Raw genomic sequence first — 17,836 nt, 5'->3', positions numbered from 1 at the left:
TTAAAACAACCCAAATTTATTATTATACAGTTTTGAAGATGAGAATTCCGAAATGAGCTAAGATCAAGGTGTCAGCAGAGCTGCATTCCTTCTGAATGCTCTCGGGGAGAAGCTGTGCTTCCCGGCCGCTTCCCGCTCCTTGAGGCTGCCTGCGTTCTTTGTCTGGCCCCTTCCTCCATCCTCAAAGCTAACGGTGTAGCGTCTTCAAATCTCTAGTTTTGGCCTCTGCTTCTGGGGTCACGTCTCCTTTTCTGACTCGTGACCCTCTTGCCTCTTTCCCATCTGAGGACCCTTGTGTTTACACTGGATCCAGTGGCTTAATCCAGTACAGTCTCCCCACCTCCAGGTCTGTTCCCTTAATCACATCTGCAAAGACCCTCTCGCCATGTAAGACAACATCTTCATACATCCTGGAGATTAAGATGTGGACAGATTTGGGGGTCCCTTATTCTGCCTGCCACACCCATGCATTAGCATAGTATTGGGCCACTGTTAAGCCCTTAATGAATGTTTTCTCTGATGACTCAAACCTTGATCATGGTTCATAATAACATTGTATTATTCATTAATACATGTTTCTGTATTTGTGTTCTGTGAATGTCTCATCCCTGCCGCCTGGCATGGCCCGCTGCGTGGCCTTACTAACTCATACAGTTCATACATCAGGTGCCTTCTGTGTGGAAGTCATGGTTACTAAGCAACTGGGAACGAGTGTACTGTCAAATGTGGCTCTAGACCAGGTGCTCAAATATTTATTACATGAATTAATGAAGCAAAACGGCTTACTTAATGCTTCCAAGGAACACATCAGTGCCTCAGTTCTTACCATATTCTCTCCCTGGAATGCTCTCACCCACTTTTTCTTGTCAAATCTTATCTATCCTTCAAGACTCTACCTGAAATTTTTTTTTTGTTTGAGGAAATGAACATTGTCTAAGTTGTAACTGAACATGTTTCTTGCCTTGCTTGGTTAGCTAAGAAACTTACTGTGAAGTTGCTGGCCTATTCTTTAGCAACTATATAAGATTGTAAAGTTACTTACTGGACACACTTGATCTTTAACCTTGGCTTTTATTTTCTTTCATAATTACTCTCCACTGTAACTTCCTCCACTATATATCTTTTTTATAGTCTAGCTGTTTTTTTCCTAAGCCACGGTAAGACATCTGGGAAATGATGTGATGATAAACAATGCATTCACAATGCGTTATTCTCCTGTGTCAGGTACTCTAGGAAGCAGATGCCAAGATCAAGTTAGAAGTACAGAAAATCTGTTGAGGGTAATGCCTATGAAACATGAAGAGGTGAGGGAGCAGCAGTGGGCTGGGAAAGCTGTTGGACTGGGATGCATTTGCCATCTAGGAAAGAAGATGGAGAAAGACTGGGCAGGAAAGCCTCTGACTGCAGTGCAGCTCTGAGGAGGTCATGGGCAGCCTGAGTTCTGGTGCAAAGATTGCCCATAAAGGAGTGCTTGCTTCCGTGGAAATGGCCAGGCCCTAGAACCCCAGCTGTGCTCTGCAGGGGGCTGCGCTGGAAGAGTGTGGCTTTGGATTAAATGCTGGGCTGGATCCGGCAGGATCTACAGCTGGAAGCTGTCAGCTATCTGGACTCCTTCAGGCGGAGTCTCCCCTGAAGGCATGTCTGAGCTGCCCCCTCCAGGGTGGAGGCACCTCCCAACTACACTGCCCACTTCCGGAGGCAAATAGTGTCTTACCCTTTTGCAAGCTTGCCAGTATTACAAGTGTCCAGTTAATACTGGCTGGGCATCCCAAATTCAAACATCCAAAATCTGAAACTTTTTGAGCACTGACATGATGCCCAAAGGAAATGCTCACTGGAGCATTTTAGATTTCAGACTTGGGATGCTCATCTGGTAACGCAAATATTCCAAAATCTGAAAAAATACAAAATCCAAAACTCTTCTAGTTCCAAACATTTTGGATAAAGGATACCCAACTTGTATTTCTTAGTACTTCTTTTCACAAAACCATGATAATGTAATAGGAGAGCATGTTTCATAGGCATTGCCCCCAATAGACAAAGTTCTGGATTCACATCTCAGGGTTTTTTTTTCAGCCAAATATAGCTGGAACCTAGTGCAAACATTTAACTTCTGCAAACAGCTAAAATGAGCTTAATAATACTTTACTCCCAGAGTTGCTAGGATTAAATAAAATGCCTAATTCAGTGTCTGGTGGTTAGGAGGTGGTGTGTAAATGTTCTTCTCTCCTTTACTCTTCTCTTTTGAATAATACTTTATTGTGGGATAAAGGACTTCTGTAACTTCTTTCTAAGCTAATTTAGATTTGGTATTATTTTTAAGAAACTGAGACTAAAAAGGTAGTAGCTGACTCAAGCTCACACAGGCCAAAAAAAAAAAAAAAAAGCAGGGGCAAGACTTGAACTCTGGTTCTTTTTTTTCCTTCATTGTATAGCCAATATATTTTATTTTTGACTCTGTATAGGCACTAAAGAATGATAAAACTGCTATTTGTTAGAGATCATGTTATGTTGCAACCTGAGGGCTGGTTACTATTTTCAAAGTTTTGAGACTCTTATGAATCTGAGAAACAGCTCCTATTTTCACATCGTACCATGCCTGTGAATACCTCTTGGAAGCCTTAGATAACACTTAAGTAGACATTGTTCTCAGTAAACATACTTTATTACTGCAGTTTACTTTTTAATGATTTCCAAGAGCTGATGTTGAAAAGTTGAGCTATCCCCAAAATGTTTTGGTTGGGTCTCCCTGTGCTAATCTGAGATAGTGGGGACCACGGTCCGACAGTAATATCCCCTTTCCCTTATATTTTTTCCTTTATTTTCTTTTTAAGCAAAAAAAATCCTTGACTTTGAAATGGGCTTTTGCCTCTTTAGGCAGAAACCATTAAATTTTCTCTTTTATGAAACAGGCCTTGGGGAGGCAAGAGCTGCAGATTTTCTGTGACACTATCCCTCATACATTTTTCATTTATGTACGTACCTTAGACAGGTAATATTCTCTATCATAGGAGTTTCTGCAAGATATTTTTTCAATTTTCACATTTACTTACAAGTAGGCAAAACAAAGGGACATTTGTTTTCTTAAGACCTAATTTTTCTACTATTAGAAGTCCTCTGGTTTTGATCTCAGCACTGTTTATGCACAATTGGCAGTTTTCAGGAAAATGAGCTGGAATGTTCTATCATAGAGCCACAGCCAGAAACGTGACTATGTATGGGTGGATTATGGTGACAAAGAGGGCAGGGGAAGATTCTGGGGCTGAAAATCAGAAAAAGAAGGCAAATAATTAAACAATGTAAATGCAAAGTGAATAGAGAGTACTGCTGAGAACAAAAAATAAAATCCTAAGCCCCCACAACCGACTGAACAGAACCCCCTTTTAGCCAAGGGAACTCCAGAGAAACCTTAAAAAGTGAGTTCCTGGCCATGACAGGATGGGAGGATGGACATATCTCATTATATCCCCCTTACTTTTGTGGTTCAGACACAACAACAGACCCACATTAATGTTAAAATAGAGATCATAAAACTGACAGAGTAAGAGATCAAATTATAAACAAGACCTAAGGGCATGCCAGGCAAGGGTTAAGTTACGTACACGTACCCTTAAAGAATAAATTATGTTTAAACTGCCACAAGGTTTTTCTCTTTCTCTAGCAGCTAAGCAAGCACTGGCCTTAAGATAAGCAATATTAAAACGATTACATTTGTTGAGAGTTCTCTTATCTAAAAAAAAATGAAATAAAAAACAAAAAAGAATTGTAGGTCATCCACTGCCAGGCGCTCACTGACCCCACCCTTCCCCGGCCCCTGTTCCACAAGCTGTAACTGCAGCTTTGATTGGACAAGAGACTGATTTCAGTAACCTTTTCTCCTACGAGACCACCGACCATGGACTGGTTCTGGTCGATTTACAAAGGCTGCCCACTTGAATGCCTTCGTGTCTTTGCTTAAACTTTTGATACATGGGGCCTAATGGTAATACATTTAAATGTTAAGTCTCCACCCCAGAGTAAACATGGGATGCATATGACATGCATGCATTCCCCCTTTGTGAAAATTCATAGCTCCTCCTATAACCTGTTGAGTATGTACACTCGGCCAACCTGTTCAGCATAAATCCCTGTTCTACCCTCTGCTCCCGAGAAGTGCTTGCCTCTGGTTTTGGCCCAAGGCCCACTTCCCAGCCTACAGGTTGTAACCCTTTATAAGAAATAAAGTCTCCATTCCAAATTTATGAAGACCTCGTGATTCTTAAGTTGACACTCCATGTATTTTAATCAGATAAGCTTATTGATAGAATAGGGAGATTTTAGTCCTAAACAATCTAGCCAGAAAACTGTTTTAAGAAAAATGGCTTTACCTAGGCCTGAAAATATATAGGGAAAGAGCTTCTTTCCAGAACGATTCACTGACACTGTGATTCTGCATTTCTGTTTCCTGCCTAAGTATATTACACACAGCATTTGAAGGATGATCTTTGTGCACAGGATATTTGAGCCAAATGTCTACCGAAGCCACCTTTTCCTGTGTTTTGTCATAATTTATTACGAAAATGTTTGAAGTCTCTGGTTTTGAAATGCTAAGGATCTTGGTTAAAAATGACTTCCTCATAAATGAAGTTAAAGTCATTGTGAGTATAACATTATAGGGCTTCGTTGCTATTACCCCTTTCATAACTTGAGATGACTCATTCTAGCCCAGCCATCTCAATAGTTTCCTGTTTCTTTTCTTTCCCGTTAATATTTACAAACAGCAGCTGATCAATTCACTGGAAAAGTTAATGGATACAACACGGTATCCTTTCTAGTTCTAAGTGTCCATGAAGTCTATCTACGTGGCATTCTCAGGGTTAGTTTCATTCCTGTGGCCTGTGAGTTTAAGTCAAATATATTAATAATGGCCTCACTGCATTCTCCCCTCCAGTTTTCCTAGGGGTTCATCTAGGAACAGCTTTAGTCTCTATACTACTTTGTGTCTTTTCTGGAAACATTTTAAGTCAACCCTGAGCCTGAACACTCAGACTACTCACTATTCTGTGATCACATTCTGGATCTCTCTATTTAGGTACTTTTTTCCTCATGCCTTTCTCCACATCTCTGCTGCTTGAAATGCTACTTATTACTCTTGAAACTACAGCTTAAATGGCCTCTTAGCTATACTCCTCCCAATAATAACAAAACAAAAAACTAGTAACACTTTTTCCCAAATCCTGAAACATTTGGCTTGGATGTATTATGAAACTTATTCGAACATTCTGTAAAATAGCTATCTGTGCTTAGATCTGATCTTTTCTTTATATTTTAAATTCCTTCAAAGCAAAGATTGTTTTAAATTTCTCACAAATGCTTAACACAAATGTCATTAAATTTGTTGATGATTTCTATATTGAAAAATTAATTTCAATATTTCCAACAGTGGAAATTTAGAATAAAGTGGATCAAAACTTTTTTTAGTCTCATGAAATAAATATAATCTGATGTATGATGAGCTGTAAATCAACAATTTGGCAATTTCATGACTCAAATGCAAAAAAAGATCTGCCTTAATGCACTGTTGTCTATAGAAAATTAAGACTAGTAATTTTATTACATTATAAAAGATCAAAAAGCTGCTGGTTAAGATAGAAGTTGATTAATTTCCTAAATGTTACCTTCTGTTTTTGGTATATATCTGCTTATGAATACATATATGTGTATATACATGATCTCCTACCCAGTGTTTAGTTAAAATTCCAACATTGTGTTTCAATACTACTCTTATTTTCCCTAACAGTTATGAAATTATGATTGTGCTGTGTTAGTAAATTTCTTTCCAAGGAAAATTGGATGGACTTTTCGACCTTAAAGGTATTTAAATTTTGTTTCTCAAACAACACCTTAGACAAGTGGTAGACTTTATCACTGTATAAAAATGTACAGTGGTTTTATTGACATGTACATTCCAATATGTTTACAGCTGCAAGATAATGAGGCACACTCAGTATTGCACTTCATTAAAATTTCAGGCTCAAACTTAACCTAGAAGTTTAAATGAAACTGCATTTGTAATTTAGTAATTCTTATACAGGACAAACATTGATAACTTTATATACAGTGTGATACTTATTACATTTATATGCTGTCCTAACACAATTTGTTTTTTTAAATAACAGTCTAGGAAATAAACCAGAATATTCCTCTTTTTATCCCCACCCATGATGCAATTGTACAGGATTACAAAAAGGCAGTATACAATAAACAATGATTATTTTTCTTTTTTGCTTGAAAGCCAGCATCATTCTTAGTCCATGAGCATGGTGATTTTTTTTATATCAATTATCTATTAATGTCCAATGTTTCACAGGCCAATGACGGGAATGGCCACATGCAAACACCTCACAAGTTTGATGTCTTGGTTGAAAAGAAGATAAACCAAAGTAATGGGGAAACTTTCCATAGCAAGAATTATGTACATGGTATTTGGCATCCTTCTTGCACTGTGAATGGTTCATTTTCATGGATGTAAAAATGGTCCCGTACTTATCCTGAGCAGAGTTTAAACTTCACCGCATCCTCTTGGGGGATGAAGGCAACTTTTCTCTCTGTAGACAAAGGATCCGAGTGTTCTAAAAAGTGTGAGCATTTCGGCACACACCACACCCCAGAGCAAACTCTTCCCCAGTGGGTGGATGAACAACATGGAGTGGACATTCAGTTCCTTCTAACTGTTTGCCTTTGGGACCTGTATAAATTTTGAATGAGGCAAAGGCAAAGGAATATAATTAAAACCAAAATACACCCATATGAACTTCATAGAAATAGAAATCACTGATAAATTATTCAAAGAAATAACATGACACTGGTTATACAAACATAAAATTAAAAAAAATTTCTTCTAATCACAAAAGTGAAAGTCATAAGCTTATACAAGGGTCAAGGAATTCCCTCTGCTTCTTTAGACTAGTCTGAATCGGGTTTCCACCACTTGAAACAAAGAGTTCTCATATACCATATAAAATGTGATCATTATTTCAAAATATTAAAAGCATACCTGCAGGACAGTGTGGTAGTTCTTCCTTAGGAATGCTAGTCATTCTTTGAAAATCATCATGACAAGCATTACAAAAATGTGTTGTTCCAAAACAGAAAAAGACAGCCACTGAACAGCAGTAGCGACATTTATATTCTAGAAAGTCTGTGCCGTGTTTGGGACACATCTATAGTAAAAGAAAAGAGACAGATAAAAATTATAGTAATACTATTTCAATTATACTTAAGATAGTCATATATATATATATGCATATATATATATAGTTCATTAATTCATATTTTGAAAGCATACATAACTCTCAAAATTGACTGAAAAACTAATGATCTATACATATTTTAAAAAACGAACAAATAAATGTGTGGCTTTGCCAAAAAGGTCTGGACAAAGATCCAAGTTCTAATCTTATCTCCATCATAATAAGCAAACTACTTAACTTCTCTGTTAATAGTTTCTGGTCTGTCAAGTTGAAAATTAATAATATTTCATCTGTCTCCCAATCTCATGGATGTACTGTGAAGATTTCACTGAACAGAGGAAAACCTAAGTTTCATTGCAGGTTTAAGAAAACTAAATAAGTAAATTTGTTATTTGTTTAAATATGGTGATCATTTCATAGAAGACAAATTATGAAATAAAAATACCATCCAAAAAATAATATATATGAAATAATTTGAAAAATTATACAATGCTATCAGAAGACACTGAGGAAAAAAACCTGGATTTCCCCACCATATTGGTTATATTATTATTTAAAAGTACAATTTTAACATTTTTAAACTGTCCTTTCTAACAAAATATTCTGCCCACCTGAGCCCTGGACACATCAGAACAGGCACCACAAATGAGCTCTCTGGGATCATAATCATCCCCTTGTCCAGCCTCAGCATCACAGCGAGCTTCACCACCAAAATACGCCTATGGAGAAGATATGGAGAGAAAACTCTGGCATGGGAGATACAGAGTAGGCACGATGAAAATAAGATCAAGATGTCTTAGAAAATACTATTGTCTATGAGACAGTCCCTTGAAATGCTAAGTGCACGCCCATACTGCTGACTGGACAGTGGGTCAGGGTAAGATATAAAGCTATTTCAATTCTGGATTGGATTCAAGCTTATAGGATGGAGTTACCTTGTACTGTCAAAGCAAAATGACAAAAAGACAAAAAACATATGATATTCCAAATTAATACCCAGAACATAATATTATCTAGTAAATAGAAACTGTGTTTTTTCAGGGTAAAGTCTACTGAGCAATTTTTTTCATTTTGAAATATTAAACAACATAGTCCTTTCTACTGCTTTAAAAATATGCTAGTAATTCCCCAATTATAATACTATAGAACAAAAAAAGTGCCTAAAATAAATTATTAGTGCAGAACTGTAATTCCAAGGCTAATGGGAAAATTAATTTTAAGCATCTTCTGATCACACAAACATTTTTTAAAAAGGAAAGGTAAATTTGGTAATTCTATTCAAGATACTGCTCATACTTACAAAGCTACACAACAGTGTCCAATACAGACACTTGAAAAAATGAAATTATCATGATGGATGACTTACCTGTATTTGCCCTGGGCACAAAATAAATGAGGCCAAGAAATTGGGACAATTTGCATGCACATCATGTCCCACCATCAAAAGGCTATGTTCAAATTGGGAATAAACAGGCTGAGTCAATAGAAGTCTATTATCTATACTAGAAAAACAGGTCAAACGAGAGGATCCACTGATGCAGAGGTTATAAATGGTTGTCCACCAGCTAAATTTGACCTTAGAAGTATTTCAGTTTGTCTTGGGGCCTGTTGCTTATTCCAACTGTTTCACTTTTCTATAGCCTCTACCTGGCTTCATAAACATTTGACTGTCACCCCTGTGGCAGCACAATATTCATTTATAATGTTTAGCACATTAAATACACAGGAAGACTATTTTATTGTTTGTAACAATACAGGTTTCACAAATGTACACTATTGGGTGTATGTATATTTGTCTGCCTTTCTGGCTATCATACATCTATTTAGCCTGCCATTCATTACCTACATTTTCTTTCTGTTACATTAAGGGACTATGAATCTTTCATTTAGGCATTCTTTCACTCATTTTTTACTTAACTTAGTATCTATCTAGTAAGTGCCAAATACTAGAGACAGAGAAATGAAAAATCACAGTCTTTATCCTCATGGAGTTTACCAAGTGGGGCAGACAGACAAGGACACCAGTAATCACAATGCAGAAAAGAAAGTGCTACGATGGATACATGCAGGATAGCAAGACTGTGTGGTGGTGGTGGGGAGATGGGGAAACTTGAGCTGAATCCTGAAGTATGGTAAGACCGGCTTGGCTCTGCACGACAGCATGTGTGCATGGGGGTGGGGCTGGCTGGGGAGAGTAAAATGCACAGGAGGAGGCAGAGAAGAGCACTGATGAAGAGAAACGGCCTGTGCAATGGCGTGGAGGTGTCACTGAGTGAGCGAACATGGCTGAGTCTGGGGAAACACAAGTTGTGCAGTATGTTGTAGCATGGACAGCAAATGGTGGCGTACTGGGAGATGAGGCGGGAGAGGCAGACTGGGCTACAGGATTCTATGTAGAATAATGACACAGTTAGATCTGAGATCTAGAAATACTAATCTGCTTCTAGTAGTCTAAGTGTAAGGAATGGAATGGGGTTAGGGGCTCCACAAAAGAGCACAGGAAGGCGGCTACTATAATTACCAAAGAAAATGATTAGGGTTGCTGAAGATGTAATAGAAAAAAGGACAAGAGAGATTTGGAGACAAGATTGACAGGACTTAGAAATAAAGATTAGAGATTGGGAGAGTCAAGGCTGATGAATTTAAAACTAGATGTGAACTCTGAAGTATGTGGTAGAAATCCAAATGTCTGGTAGGCAGCTGGATATCTGTACCTAAATCTCAAAACTTCGGTAGGTTATAATAGTATAGGTGGTAGGGGAGGCACAGACATACAGGAGGTCATCAAAGGTAAGGAGATATTGATGGAAGCTCTGGGAAAACAACTATTTAAGGGGTAGGTAAAAAAAAAAAAAAGGAACCCGATGAAGAACTTAAAGACAAATGACCAGAAAGAAGGGACATCAAAAACATGTGTTGTCCTAGAAGCCAAGGAAATCAGAATGTTATGGAAGAAATAAATGGTTAGCACAATCAAGTGAAGTGTATTAAAGAACCAATTGGATTGGGCAAACAGGAGGTTACTACTGATGGAAAAGTAGCTTGTGTACAGAAATACTACATGTTTTTTAAAAAGTCTGAAAGGTAAAATAAAAAAAAATCCCAAAACAAATTAAATAAACAAGTTCAGCTTGAAACAGTGTACCAAGCTGTCTCATTTTTAACTTTAGGCTTAAGGTAAGAATAATTAGGTATTATGTAATTCAATTTCTTAATCATATAGGTAAGCTCTAGTTATTAAAAATTCTTAGTATAATTTATAGCATACCTTTCTGCATTTGTAGCAGACATAATATGCGTATCTATTCATTGCATAGCCAGCTGGGTCATTATAAAACCTCACACCAGGAGTTGTGATAGCTTCACTCTTATGCAGACCTTCATATTCCAATCTCATTAAGGCTTTTCTTCTGACATCCTCATAGAGTTCTTTTATTGGATCAAGCAGATCTTTTAATACTATGTGATTTATTTTGTTCTGAAATTGAAAAATGAAAATCCTTAAACAGAATCATTTACTAATCAATTTCACAAACACTTAGTATGCACCCAAGTGCCAAGCACTGTGCTAGGAGATAACCAGATGGTACCCATATTTTAAATAAAATGCCATTTAAAAATAATCCTGTAAAGTCCTTACAAGCTCATATTTTCCCAAAAGCAGGGAAAATGGAAGCAAATGGGGCGCAGAGCATACAAATTCCATTTTATTAGCTTTATAATTCCTGAGTCTAAAATATATCCCCTGCAGCCTTAGCTGTTCTGGAAATAAAAAGTTTCCTTGCTGCCACAAATAAGACACTCCCTCTGTGTGTCTATGTTTCGATTCCTTGAGGGTATGGTAGAATGTGAGGTGATAGAAGTAAATAGGTAGCATTTTCTATACCACCTTCATTTATCTACTTCCAGATTCCCAAATGTGACCTATCTTTGTGGCACCATTTGAGAGGGGAGAGCAAAATATTACAATCTTTTTGATTATGTGAGGTGTGAAGTGAGGTGATAGAAGTAAATAGGTAGCATTTTCTATACCACCTTCATTTATCTACTTCCAGATTCCCAAATGTGACCTATCTTTGTGGCACCATTTGAGAGGGGAAAGCAAAATATTACAATCTTTTTGATTATACTTCAGTCTAACTAGGCAATAACTGTGCTAAGTTTTCCCACATTATATATACCCTTTACACTAGTTTGCAAATATGAAGATAATAGAGAAAGCTTAATAGAACAAAAAAGAATGATGAATTAATAGGGAAGGCTTTGCCACATTCTTAAAAGTTTTTTGTTAATCATTATTAGCTTGCCAAAACAACTTCCTACTTGCTTACTACCTTTGTAGAGACGTGTCAAAATGCCAATAATTTTCTCCTTATTTTAACTGAGTTCTAAAAGAACCTGTTCCAATGGCACTGAAGGTTCTGATTTCACTCTTTAATGGCAGGTATCACTACCTACAAACACCAAAGGATCCTTCTTCTTTTTGGTAGTTGCCCACAGTCATGTGATCTGAGCTCTCAGGGAGTCTGAAAGTAGTGATACGTGCCCTTCACTGTGCCATGACACCTACGTGAATTTCTCACGTGGTATGTTTAATAGACTTTAACCAGTTTTGAACTGACAATTATTGTTTTGAAATGCATTACAGAAAAGAGGTTATGTGATATTTTCAGGTTCCGCATGGATGAAGAGGGCAGAAACTGCTCAGAGCTGGTGTGTAGAAAGTAAACTGGGAAGGACATCAAGAGATGCTGACACATTTATTTTGAAAGATGAAAATAAAGATGAGAAAAATCAGAAAGTAGATGATTTCAGACTCTTTCCATACCTTGCAAATAGGACAAGATATAAAGCCAAATGTTATCCTTGGGCCAAGCCATCTATTTTCTAAAACTCGCCGACAGCACTGTAAGTGGAACACGTGACTACAGTCCAGCTGAAATAAACAAAAGAGAAGGATATAAGCAAATGTAATAATGATAAACACTTAAGTGACTGGGAGATAATGCAATGCAAGGTGTTATTTAAAGCAGGTAAAAGCAATTTGAAGAAATTTAGTGCAATAAAATTTCTCTATTATATATGGGACATTATTAACTAGGCCTTCAGCTTCTCCCATTTTTTTTTTTACATTTATTAATGCCATCTATATATAGTAAGTCAGGTTAGGGAGAAAAGTAAAATTATTCAATTTTGTATCTCATGGAAAGAAGAGGTAACTACTGATTTAAAGATTTAAGATTTTTTTCTGAGAATATTATCTTAGAAACACAAGAACTGAAAATATACATTAACAATAGGTAAAAGTTAAAAAAAACTTATTTAGCACATAGTAACTTCTATTATACATAGAAGTATATATCATTATAGATCCATTATATAAAGCTATAAAATGCCATTCTGGATAATCTAATTATTTTCTTCCCTTCTGAATATTTTATACATTCGATTAATTACAAAGGCTTACACAAATCACAAATTAAAGCTGAGCATACACAATGGGAAGCAGAACATAAAGAGGGAGAATTTGCTCCTCATTAACCTGGTTGATGCATATATTAAAAGAAGATTTTTGCCTAGTGATATCAAAAAGATTTCAGTCATTTTTTTATTTGACAAATATATTTACATTTCCCCATGTTCAAGTCTAGACACATTCAATATATTAAAAGCAGAGGCAACCTGAATGGCTGGTGCTGCTGAGAGTGCTTCAGTGAAACATATCATGCACATGTCATCCGCATCCTGCTTCAGTGTTGTGGCACTTTTATCACAGCCATGTAGACAGGGCAAACAATGCTCTTCATTTTTAACACCTCCACACGGGTGGCCACAAGGATGTGTCTTGCTACAGGCTATCTTAGCATATTCCTGTTAAAGATGAATTATAATAGTACTCAAGTATTTAAAAAGGTGCACATTCTGGTAATTTTACCAATTATATAAATTTCCCAAGATTATTTTTCCACAGGGTATACATGTGAAGGCTAAGCAACAATAAAGTTATCTTCTATTCTTTGTTTGAAGATAATTTAGAACTACTAACAAAATATGTTTTTCTTTTAATGTGATTTTTAAAAATTTCACTCTATGTAAAGGAAATGCTGATAAAAAGTAAATTGTAATTTTATATTTGTTATCATGCATAGCCATAAAGCAAAAAGTTCCTGATGTAAACAATTTCCCAGTGACGACTTCCCGGTCACCAAAATGGGGGGAAAAAAACACCAGATACCTCTCACTCTCTGAGCATACCCAAATTCTTGTTAAATTAATTGAGGAACCAAAAACATTTGGATATCATGGAATATGGGTATATATGTTCAGGACTAAAGAACTCTCAGATACTGAAAATTTATTTTAGGGAAATAAGTGAATAAAGTATTTATGAGGTAAAGGAAATGAAGTCCTTAGATTTTTAACTGCTTTATTAAATACATATGATCATGGTAGTTGAGAAACACACAAAAAGAGTCTGGTTTGGGATTGACAGCTTTTTTTGCTCCATTCTCCAGCTTTAATAAAGCATTTAACTCTTGGCATAAGTAATACACTAATTTAGAAACTGGAGTGATGCTGAGCTGTAATTCTTATCTATATGAAGCCAAGGTGTCACATGGGAATATGTGCTGTTCCTCACTGGGATGACCTGACTGTCTAACCACACACTCACCTGGCAATCTGCATCAGAACACACACTGCCAACCGCAGATAACTCTGTTCCACTCCTAGAACCACAGAAACGACATGCTTCTGAGCTACTTGTGGTGGGTTTACCTAGGTTCAAGCAGAAAAAGAAAAATCCTCCTTAAGAATATGTTTTCTACATATTTCAATATAATTAATTAAGATAAAAAAGCAAACTAGGTTTATATCAATTGCTATCACTAGGAAATCAGCCTGATAGTTTTAAAGCTAAAGGGTTATAAGTTGCCCTAATTATAAAATGAATAATCATAAAAAAAGGGATGAGAAAGTAAATACCTATATGAAGCCAAATAAATTCTTGACAGATTTATTTATATTTTTTCAGTAAAAGAAACAGACTAGATTTCCAATCAGGTTACCAGACTGAGCAAATGTGGCAAGCCCCTCACTTCAAATGTACGATACCAGATAAAATATAATAACCAAAATTAAATAAAAATACACAGAAGATAGGGAAATCTTTAAGGATCTTCACATAATAAGAAAATTATAAGGCATAGAAGAAAGCCTATCATCAGAGGTATGAAACTCAACAGAAGAATTGCTACCCAAGGAACTCTGCAATTTGAAAAGAAATTTAAATATGTTTGAAACATTTAAAGCAGGAAAAGAATCCATACAACAGAGCAATAAGAAAAGAACATGAAGATTTGAATATTAATGATCAACCTCATTTTAAACACAGATACAAAAATCTGAATACAATATCAATACATCAAATTTAGCAATGTTTATAGAACGATGCTTTTTAAAAAGAATAGTTTATATCATGAATATAAGGATGGCTTATTATTAGAACATTTATTAATGTAATACATGGCACTGACAGATTATAGGAGGAAAAAAATCAGCTATGAGAAAAAAATGCCATGCTCTTATAGCATGAAAAATCATTCATATTTAAATTGATGCAAGTTTACACCTAACTCCAACATGAAAAGTTTGTGTCAGACAAATGGCATGCTGCAAATGTGCTGAAAATTGAGAATTTGTATGATTCAATGTAACTTTAAGGAATATATAAGATTTATTTTAAAGTAAAATGAAAACTATGTCTTAGAGAGGAAAGTACATTAAACATACGTAAGTCACTTTTTGTCTAAAGTAATGTCTATTCATTTTTGTTAATTATTTTATTACTATCAATAGAAATAGTACCATTCAGAAAACCTAGAGAAGCACTAGGTCTACAAAAACCTCTGAAAATATCATTAAGTCACAAAATCTTAGAGTTAAAAGAGATCATTATGTGCAGCAATTCTTATTGTGGAGCTACAGTTAACAGAACTAGAAGGGAGTATCAATAACTATATTTTATCTATGAAGCCTCCATTAGCTGTTATGCTTACTTACGGGAAATGTATTTGATACTTCTGAAAATTATCAGTCATGTGTGTCTCTGGACAACTGTCTCACTTTATAAATGAAGAGAATGAGTTACAGAGAGGTTAAATTACTTGTTTAAGGTCATACAGCTAGTTAGTGACATACCAGGTTTCCTGACTTTTAGTCTAATGCTCTTTCAACCACAAAACACTATCTATGTCTAGTAAATATAATAATATAGACAATATAGACAGTGATCAATGATGTCATAATTAAACATCAGAATATCACTCAAAATTATTCACATTAAAAGAATCAGTAGGCATGGTTCAATCTTATTTTTTTAAAGGCAAGGTTCAATCTTTAATCCTCTTTTACCTGTGTGTTCTCGGAACTCCACCATTGCCTTCATTGTTTTAGAATCTGCCAGTGCCATCAGCCAGAACAATTTAGTTCTACCACAACCTTCATGAAGATCAACCTTTATAGCTTCTTCTTCTTCTTTGAACACCTATTGTTTCATTTAAAAAAAGAGAAAAATATATTTCCTTATTACTCTGAAAGAGGAAATGTAACATTTAATTATTCAATAATAATAATGGCTTTTGTTTATAAAGCATCCTAAAAAGTTCCAAATATTTCCAATCTTCTCCTCTTTAATCTTCACAACAGCCTCATTTTTATAAATGTTGAAACTACATGTTGGAAAGGTTAAACAACTTGCTTAATTTATATTCGATAAGCGAGATAGCTGGGAGCTCAACAAAGGTCTTTGATTCCAAAGTCTGTTTTTTTCCCATTAAACTAAGCTTCTTTCCCACATTTATTTCAAAATTCATTGACTATATTTTATGTTGCAGACACCATTCTGCATATAAAGACACAAATGTCACCTGTCTTTGATGAGTTTTGGTTCGTCGATGAAGATGAAGGAATCTGTCACAGTCAGTACATAAATTTCCACAGACATTGCATAAAATGATTGCTGCAGTTTCGCCATCATCATGGTTATCACACATAGGCTAAAATAAGACATTTCCACGTGTCACATTAGATAAACAAGAAAGTCTTAGACATTCAGAAATCAAAATTTATTTACAGTAACAGACTGTTACTCTGAAGTCCTTTAAGAATTTAGAATATGAATGTTAAACAGCAGTATTGCAAGTGTACTTAACTATAAAAATCTCTGAAAATCCCAAAATGTGCTATGTAGGCTCAATGATTAATAAAATGAACATGTAAACTTTGCTTAGTGAATTAAGAAATATTTTCTCCATTATATATTCAAATATTCTGTATGCTAATGAATAAAAGGATTCATTGTTGAAACCTGAACATTAATAAGAAAATGTTGAAAGGGCCTATATAAAGTCTTCCCTTCCAGTGAACCTAAAAATACCATCAAACCAACTGTAATTACATATGTGAATAGGTGGTGTGTTATGTTGCCTGTCTTACTGCTTTATTTCCTCCTTCCCACCATAAGACTGATTACATTTTAGCATAATATCTAGATACAGAATCAGATTCTGGCTGAAAGTAAATTTTGATGTAAAAATGGCTCCGAGAAGCACAAGAAAGCTCTTTTGTATAATTAAATAAAGCTTCTAAAGTTTCCAATATACTATGAAGAGGGGACTCGAAGTGAAATAGACTTGTGTGATAAACTTGGCCTATGGTAAACGATTTTTCAAGAGTTTCACTAATTGTGTATTTAGACTTGCTGGGTTTTTTTAAGCTAAGCTAAAAACAAGGTAAATTCTTATAAAATAATTCTGGTCTTACCATTTGTTTTTGTTGTCCATCTTTTCCCATCCATCGCCCTGAGGAGAGACGATCTACATGGTCCTGATCAAGAACACACAGTGATGCTAGAGCAAGCCAGAGCTGTTGAAAGAAAAAGTTGTTACACCACTGAATTTTTAGAAAAGACTTATAAAATGCTAACGTCTGACATATGACAACAGCTCAGTAAATGCTGGCTGACTTTGAAAATACATAGGTATTCAGTGGCACTCAAGTTTCCCTGATGTGGTACCAGGCACATACGATCACTGCCATACGTACCATGCACACAGTAGGCATTCAAATATGTACTGAGCAAATGACTGCTTCTCTGATGAACCATCTGGTTTTCTACCTGATACATGAAATCATCCTTTATTGGTCTACTATGCAAACATATGAATAAATTAATTTGTATGTTTAATATTTACTGTACCTTACTTGCATATTTAATATTTACTGTACCTTTTACATATTTTCCCATTTAATATCATTTCCCTGAGGCATTAAGTTCCCAAGAAGTTGGGACAATAGCTGTTTAATTTTTCACAGTCTCATGAGGAGTTACATCCTTCTAGATAATAAGAGTTCCTCAGAAGTCTCTGTTGCTCCAAGGAGTCTAGCACTCTATTTGGTGTACTTTGTCATACATAAATAAATGTCTAACAAACTTTAGAAAATTGCCCTCAAAAATAGTTTAAAAATTTCTGAGGCTTAAAGGGTAAGCTTTAGTTTTACACACTTGACATATTTCCTTCATTAATTAAAACAGAAAATAAGAA

At 35.6% G+C, this 17,836-nt stretch overlaps 1 protein-coding gene across 1 annotated transcript in view; it reads right to left on the bottom strand.

Annotated features, from left to right (window-relative positions):
- Positions 1 to 5,895: 5,895 nt before the first annotated feature.
- Positions 5,896 to 17,836, bottom strand: part of MYCBP2 (MYC binding protein 2) — a 259,243-nt gene continuing 247,302 nt past the window's right edge. The window contains exons 74-83 of the mRNA XM_045567320.1: positions 17,055 to 17,156; positions 16,160 to 16,288; positions 15,645 to 15,777; positions 13,906 to 14,009; positions 12,915 to 13,103; positions 12,061 to 12,168; positions 10,501 to 10,710; positions 7,844 to 7,951; positions 7,037 to 7,202; positions 5,896 to 6,727 (exon numbers count right to left, since the gene is read on the bottom strand). Of these exons, the coding sequence (XP_045423276.1) occupies positions 6,612 to 6,727; positions 7,037 to 7,202; positions 7,844 to 7,951; positions 10,501 to 10,710; positions 12,061 to 12,168; positions 12,915 to 13,103; positions 13,906 to 14,009; positions 15,645 to 15,777; positions 16,160 to 16,288; positions 17,055 to 17,156 (1,365 nt within the window). The 3' untranslated portion in view covers positions 5,896 to 6,611. The remainder of the gene's footprint in view (positions 6,728 to 7,036; positions 7,203 to 7,843; positions 7,952 to 10,500; positions 10,711 to 12,060; positions 12,169 to 12,914; positions 13,104 to 13,905; positions 14,010 to 15,644; positions 15,778 to 16,159; positions 16,289 to 17,054; positions 17,157 to 17,836) is intronic.

This window comes from Lemur catta, chromosome 13 (assembly GCF_020740605.2).
Source record: "Lemur catta isolate mLemCat1 chromosome 13, mLemCat1.pri, whole genome shotgun sequence".
Lineage (NCBI taxonomy): Eukaryota > Metazoa > Chordata > Mammalia > Primates > Lemuridae > Lemur > Lemur catta.
Note: the sequence above shows the minus strand (reverse complement) of the source record. Positions and strands in the feature narration are given on the sequence as shown.